Below are 7824 nucleotides of genomic sequence, written 5' to 3' on the forward strand. Positions count from 1 at the left end.
GTAAAAAAACGAATAAAAAAAAAACCAAAACCCCTCCCTCGCCCCACATAACATACACATATTCTGGTGTACGCCATGCACATGCGCTGCAGTGCAATTTTAAAACGCATCGCAGTGCATGATTTGTTTCATTTCTTTTTTTTCTTAAAAAAAAACCCATTAAATTAACTGTGGCAGCGCATCGAAAAGCTATGTGACACATTGTCGTGCGTTGTGATATCTGGTGCTGCAATTGAATATACGCCTGTATCATTTTATCACAACACCAACACTGTGTAAAAACTATTTTTAACATAAGTCGCTTTTTTACAGTTTTGCGTACATTCATTTTTTTACCTTTTCGCAAAAAGGCGCAATTTCAAATGTGCAAATATTTGTTATTTATTAACTCAATACAGTTTTATCTTTTAGATTTAGTCAGAAAATATTTATTTTTGTGCACGGATACTGATTTTAGTATGTTTTATCAATTGAATTGTGTATTTTTATCGGTTTAATATTAACTTGAGAAACATTTGCGCAATTATAGCAGGGCCTACAAATTTAGTATCACCATCTTTTTATTCTACCGGGCCTGCACTTTCAGAAAATATATGGTTTGGGGGGTCTTTTACAAACACTAGCAACGCAGCAGTTGAAAATAAAATCAATTGGAAAAATTGCGAAAATGGCTTGGCAAGCTGAATTGAAAAATGTTCCGGAGGGCTTGGCAGGGAAAGGGTTAATAGGAGAACTATGGGGTAAGTGTTTTTCCCCTTAGTTCTCCTCAGTGTCACGGGAGGACATAAACTAGCATCCTCCCGTGACCCAAAGCTCAGTATATGGCGAGCTACAGTGCGCGGTATACTGAGACCACCGCAGCCGGGGAGGATCCCGACATTACTGTGGAGATCCACCCAGCTGCGTGATTGACAGCTGGCTCTGCCTATCTAGAGGCAGAGCCAGCTGTACCCGCCCCTCCCCCGTTCGTTCCTCCCGTCAGCTGGAACTATGAGGTTGAGTGAAAATCATTCACCTCATAGTTCTCCTTTAATATGGACAGCTGGGATGAAGCCATACACAGGAAGATCTCTCAGCAAGAACGTTTGGGCATTGCTTTTCTTTCCATATGCTGCTGCAACATTTATCCCCACAATGACAAATGTTCTACTAATACATATATATCATACAGTCTGTAATGCCTCATTCCCTTATCACTCCCAGGAAATCTCTGTCCAATAAAAAACACTTTCAACATTTGCAAATGTTCTTACTAATACCAATTCATAGCATTTATAACATGAATAACAATGCTGGTGGTGATACTGCACAGGGTGCATTTTTGTCTACTAAAAAGGTATTATGTACACTTACTTGGTTTGGCACAAACAACCTTTTCAGATGCATGTACAGAAGAAAATCGAGACTGATTTCCCTGCTCCTCACTTTCCCCATATTCAATAACCTCTACATTACCGAGAGGCACACTCCATTTCAATAAGTATTTCTGACTTTCTGTTACAATGTTGCTGCCTTCATTAGAAGATCTAGGACAAACAAAAATGTGGATTTAATAAGAAATTGTCACACTGGATAGAAATTCTTTGCATGTGGTAAATCACAGTTCATTAAACACAGCCAGCATTTAGTGCTGTTTTAGAGGAACCCTCAACAGAATTTACAAGCTTTTCTAAGATTAACGTGTTTTAATAACCGTGAAGTAGATTTATGTAAAATGTCAAAATATTAATAAGATATTTAAAGTAATGATGTATTAGAGCCAGAGATATTCAAGCAGATGGACACTGATTGCAAAGCTATGGGTGTGAGACACACACACAACAATTAAAAGGTCTTTTTTTTAGGTTTTCTTTTTTTTGCTCTGGCCCCCTGCCATAATGCTCACCCAGGTGAGGATGAGGTGTCCCCGATCCTGCAGCCTCCTAGGATAGCCCTATAATATATCCCAGAAGACTGCAGAAGCAGTGACACACAACAGCCACCGAGCAGACCTGATGCTCATCATCGGGGGGCTGGCTGCCTGCCTCGGCTTCCGAGGACCAAGATGAATCATGGGGTTCTTCTTCCCACAGCATCCAGGCATCTTCTGAATATGGCCCAGCACACAGACGCAATCCATTCGCACATCCTTTGACAGGATCTGTGAATGGAGAGGCTAGCACCACGGCAGAGGGACTTGTAGTTCTTAATGGAATACAAGTGCAGCGATGTCACCGCAGTTGTACTTCACTCATACTTCCTCCAAGCCCTGTGACTGAAAGTCCATACCTCCGTACGGACAGGGACTGGGAAGAAGAGCCTGCAGGAGACTGATCATTGCACCCGTGAGCCACAGATCACGATTGCAATGCTATACAGGCTCCATTTTAAAAGCATAATGCACACTTTTTCTTTTATAAAAGTGTGTGCATTTACTGTAAAAGGTGAACTGTGCCTTTAAAGCTGGTATTTTTATAGCATACAATATGGCACTGAGTCCCCCAGATCCCCATCAGAGACATACCAATACACACTGATGGGATACCTGGATACTTAGCACATTTCATAAGCTCAATGGATTACTATCCTCATGAAACACCAGCCTGCCAGAAATCAGCCCCAGTCCCACTGACCGGAGCAATGGAAGGAGAATACTGTAACAAGAATTTACAGGGCTTTGAATCAAACAGTGCTGAGCCACTTGGTGGTGTTTTTCTTTAAGTCCATTTTATTTTTATCCATATAAAATTAGCTATGCTATGTGTGTGTTATGGAAAAAGGGAAAAACTCGTCTCCCTATGATCTAATTGCCAGCTGTTATTTATTGTCCTTTTAGCCCAACTTACTCTGACTTTTCATAACCATGTAAGTCCATGTGTGGAAAGCCTCATTGTTCGGTTCCTGATGTGTACACAAAAGAGAAAATGTGAAGCAGATATTTTTTTTTGGGGACTGTCATTATTTCATGACAGAGGAAGGCAGCCTTCACTTAGGTAACATTCATCTCTCAGCAGATCACTGATCAGGCAGATGCTTCTCTTCTGCCATCTGCTGACCACTTATATTTCAGCTTTCAATTTATTCTAACAGCTAACAATGCTTAGGGAGAAAAAGTACAGCAGATGTTCTCAAGCGCTATACATGTATAAAGCACCTAATTTTATTGCCATCGATATTTCAAAAGGTGTAAATATGGAGTCAGCGATGCCGTGATAAGACGGCGGCTATGAAACAGAACGCATATCACACTTTCTTGCAGCATAAAAGGGCATATTTTTCCTGTGTTTGCTGCTCCTACCTGTTACTAGTAGTGGTACACATCAGCACATCATTCAGCATGAATAGACGCCTCTGCTTCATTTTCAGGATTTCACCTTTCTCGTTGTACACGGTTTCTACCATATCATCTGTTCGAATTAGATATCTATTTCCATTGCTGAGGAGCTAAATTTTGGGGGGGGGAAAAAAATCACATTTTTTAAGATTATTATGGGGAAATAAATGTTTGGAAGTTAAAATGAAATGCTGAAAGCATAAATACTTACCGTATTTTGCGCTCCATAAGGCGCACCGGTACATAGGACACAGGCAGTTTCTATCACAGTTTCTGTGACAGAAGCTGTGACAGAAGCTGCAGTAAGTGACAGCTGAGACAGGTGGCGCTGTGATTACAGCGCCACTGATGTTCTTCGTCTGCTCTAGGAGCTCTCTGGTGAGCTCCTATCCGGCTCGGTTTTAATACAAGTGATCTGAATAGATCACTTGTATTAAACGAGCAGCGGCTTCCACTGTACTTTTAGCTCTAAACAGGAAGTAAATGGACAAGCTGTATCACTTTCAATTAGGTATAATGGAGCCATACTGTGTGTGGTACACTATGTGGCCAAAAGTTTGTGAAAACCTGACCATCACACATCACTATGTGAGCGTGTTGGGCATCCCATTTAAACACCATGGGCAGTAAATGGAAATGCCAACCCTCTGCAGCGATAACAGCCTTCACTCTTCTGGTTAGGTTTTCTACAAGATGTTGCCTTGTGTTTGTAAGATATTGGTTCCATTCAGCCAAAAGAGCTAATGTTGGAGACCTGGCTCATAATCAACGTTATAATTAGTTCCAAAGGGTTTCAGTAGCATTTAGATCAGGGGTTTATGCTGGCAAGTCAAGTTTCATCAAACTATGTCTTTATGGAGCTGGCTTTGTGCATAGTGACACAGTCATTCTGGAACAAAAAAGGGTCTTCATCAAACTGACGCCACAAAGTTGGAAGAGCACAATTGGCTAAAATGCCCTTTTACACTGTAGATTTAACAATACCCTTCACTAAAACACCTGAATTCAATTTGGTGGCGTCTTCTGGCCACATAGGTAGGTGTGATTGCCAGGGGTCCACATATTTCTGGCCATATAGTGTATATCAAATGTATTTGTTTTTAAAGGGATAAATACAATGGATCAGGTTAAGATTTTGACTTCAATATTTCTATTAAATTTGGAATTCTAAAAGTGTGGCAGATTAAAAGAAAATCTGCCACAGATTTTCTTTTAACTGAAAATTATGACTAAAAAAAAAATCAGTGTAAGGCTAAGAAGCATGTGGTCAGTTATTTATTTAAGAAAAAAGCTTAGCTTACTAACCTTATTCAGATACCTTTCATTTATTGCTTTGGCAATCTGTTTGATTTCACAGCGCTGATCTGCATCCCGCTTCCTCTCGTTGAGTTTGTCTGCTAATGTTTCCAGCTCTGTAAGAGCCATCTGTAGAGGAAGCCGGTCAGGGTGACCCTTTACTGTATTTTTCAACATATCCTGCAGAGCAGAGCCAAGACCACAGGAAAGCAATAAATACATACATCATAAAATAGCACAAAGTAAAGCAATATTTACACACAGTATGGAATTGTATTCCTAAATGTACAGAAAACATCATACAAGAATAGATTTGGCATGTTGATGCTGTTTAAACATGTTAACACACCATCCATTCCTTGCATGCAACAATTATTATATTAGTCACTCACAAAGAAAGATGACATTTACATTGCTACTCTAGGAGTTTTACTATTTTGTAAATGTTTAGTTTATACAAATCTCTTTGTGAATTATTGTTACTCTTTGAAATTGTTAAATGCATGTTACACTTGATACATGAGGGGACAGGGCCATTGTAGGTAATGGCACTGGAACCTTAAAAAAGTGTTATTGTCTGTAATGGCCAGAACCAGTGAGTGAGCAGTTTCATTGAAAGTATTAAACATATCCTTCATCACAAGTCCTTATGAAGTTAAAAATAGCCATTTATTGAGCAGCAATACAGATTTACTGTGAAAGATAACATTTTGATCATTTGTTTCAATTATAACATCAAAAAAGTCATATCCTGCTAGTCAAGGGTCTGTTATACAGATTTCCTGAGGATTGGATAAATCTATAAGTAAAGTAAAACAATGCAGTGAATCCGTACTTTACCATATATCCCTTTTAGTCATGTACATTGACGTACTTCTTATACAGTTTTACTGAAGCATACTAGAATGTACATATTCTAACATGTCTACAAAAGAACAAGATCATTCACCTGTAGCAAGAGGATGAACTGGGGAAAGCGCTGGATTGCCTTCATCATCAAACCGTACAGGGTAATGCGGTCAGGGCTGGAATCCTGGTTCTGTGACAACACAAGGGCACATGCTGATCAATTGGAGTAACAGAACAGAAGATGTAACAGGATATTGGACTAATGCTGTAAACACATAACACATAAGTAGCATGCATGGTCTCCCACAGGCAGACCCAAACTAGGAACCTGACACAATGATATTTGGCAGACTGCAGTGTTAGTGGGCTGTCCTGAGCTTTGGTATAGACTCTTTTTTTTTTTTTTTTAATAAATTCTTTATTTTTCAATGTTTATAGCTTACACCGTACATAAAGGACAGTGCAGGAAAAAGGGAGGGGTATACATAATACAATCTTTGCAATTATAAACCAACACGGTCATTTCAAAACTGTGAAAAACACAATCAACTAATTGTTTAGCCATACAGGCATCAAAAAAAAAGAAAGGAGGGGGCAACTTTCTGGCTCGTGTGGTGAGACCGAAGATAGGTAGTCAGGTGTTTTTTGGTATAGACTCTTTACCTATCCACCTTTAAATGTGATACTGTATAAGACTCACCCAACTATCTCCGTAGCATCCTCCATGTATTCTGCACTTAGCTCTTAAAACCGGCAGTTTAGAAGTTATTTTACTCCAAATGTCCATGGAAAAAAAGTCTCTGGTTGAAGAACCATTTAGGTTGCCATATTACACAGAATAAAATACATAATTGGACTGCTATGGGCAATTCTTCCTTCAGACGCATCGAATTACAAGGCTCTATGCAGACTGTTGACCTATTTGCATTGATGCCATTGACAAGCATATAGAGGGATCTAGTGAGCTCTGCATGTGTACATGTAGGAAAGGGTTACAGAGCTACATTAATCTCACAGGGTTATAGGACTACAATGGTTCTAGCTCAGCAACAATTGGTTTGTGAAGCTCAGGCACACGGGTAAACCCTTTTTTTAATCAATGATTCATATTTAAAACACAGTGAAGCACTATTAAGCTGTAATAAACAAACTTAAAAAGAACAACAGTTTATTTTTTTATCCTATAGAAGAGCACCAAGCATGCTTTTTCTTGACAGTCATTACAAAATACTGCACTAACTATTTGTATTTACCCTTAACATACAATAAAACTGATTTTTATACAATGCTGAATGAATCCCCATTAAAAAGACAGAAAGCAAGACTTAGTATCCCAGGCAATTACCAGTAACCATAAAATTGCAAGAGAACAGATGTAACCTCGCTGTAAAGACAAATTTGAAGATGTACATTTCATTTCAGAATTGAGAAGCCAAAGAACTGTTCTACTTTTAGATGCTCATGTTTAATGTTCAGGCATGAAAAGCACAATCTGTTCAAATGTACAATTATACCATTTGTACAGTAAGAAATCTATGGGGCCCAATTTCTTGTTAAAATACAGCTTTATTCTTCCAAGTAAGCTGCCAAAAGCTTGAAGTCCTTAGATTACCTATAGGCACGAATGCTGAAATTGATCTGAAAAGCCAGATCAATTATCTAGCTTTGATCATCAGCATATGCAGCAAGCACATATCATTGCTTTTAATATTCTATCGGACTTCCTTAACGCTGACCTCCTCCTGCAAAACTGGGAGGAAGATCTCCACTTTACATTGCCCAAGGGCAAAGGGACTATATGAGCAGAGGGTACACCTAAACTGGAATTACCAGCACAATAATTCATTTTTTTAATTCATAGGATATAGTGAAGTGGTTTTATATGGGGCTTTCAGTTGCAGTCTAGACAGTAGGGACATTATTTTTTAAGTTAGTACAATATCTTGTGGTTTGCAATTGGATTGCCAGCCTCACCTACAATCTACTTCTCACCTCTGAGAACAGAAGACTAGCTAACCTTTCTATTTGAATTATTGTGGATGATAAGTGAAGAGTAAAAGTAAATGCCTGGGACATCTCATGTCTCCCTATGTCCCTTGTGGATCTACCTCCAGTTCCATGATGCATGGGAGTGATTGCTTGAAGCAGGCACATTACTGCTTTTATACATTAGTCTCCATGTTTCTCTAAGATGTCCATAAAAAGCATTAAGCACCCAAAATGGATTTAAACCCTCTGACTTACAAATGTTTGAAATATATGTAATATCCATGTATGGCACCTTAACAGTCATATAAGCTCACATGGGATGTTGGTACCCAACCCCCCCCCCCCCCCCCCCCCCCCCACACCAACCGCCGCCCCCA

The 7824-nt window shown here is 39.3% G+C and overlaps 1 protein-coding gene across 1 annotated transcript in view; it reads right to left on the reverse strand.

The window, feature by feature from the left end:
- The window catches only part of ARHGEF10 (Rho guanine nucleotide exchange factor 10), a 143890-nt gene that overhangs the window by 56549 nt on the left and 79517 nt on the right, over positions 1-7824 (reverse strand). The window contains exons 15-18 of the mRNA XM_018575060.1: positions 5559-5648; positions 4619-4789; positions 3278-3423; positions 1354-1526 (exon numbers count right to left, since the gene is read on the reverse strand). Coding sequence (XP_018430562.1) covers positions 1354-1526; positions 3278-3423; positions 4619-4789; positions 5559-5648 — 580 coding nt within the window. The remainder of the gene's footprint in view (positions 1-1353; positions 1527-3277; positions 3424-4618; positions 4790-5558; positions 5649-7824) is intronic.

This window comes from Nanorana parkeri, unplaced genomic scaffold (assembly GCF_000935625.1).
Source record: "Nanorana parkeri isolate BGI_ZX_2015 unplaced genomic scaffold, ASM93562v1 scaffold51, whole genome shotgun sequence".
NCBI classification, from domain to species: domain Eukaryota; kingdom Metazoa; phylum Chordata; class Amphibia; order Anura; family Dicroglossidae; genus Nanorana; species Nanorana parkeri.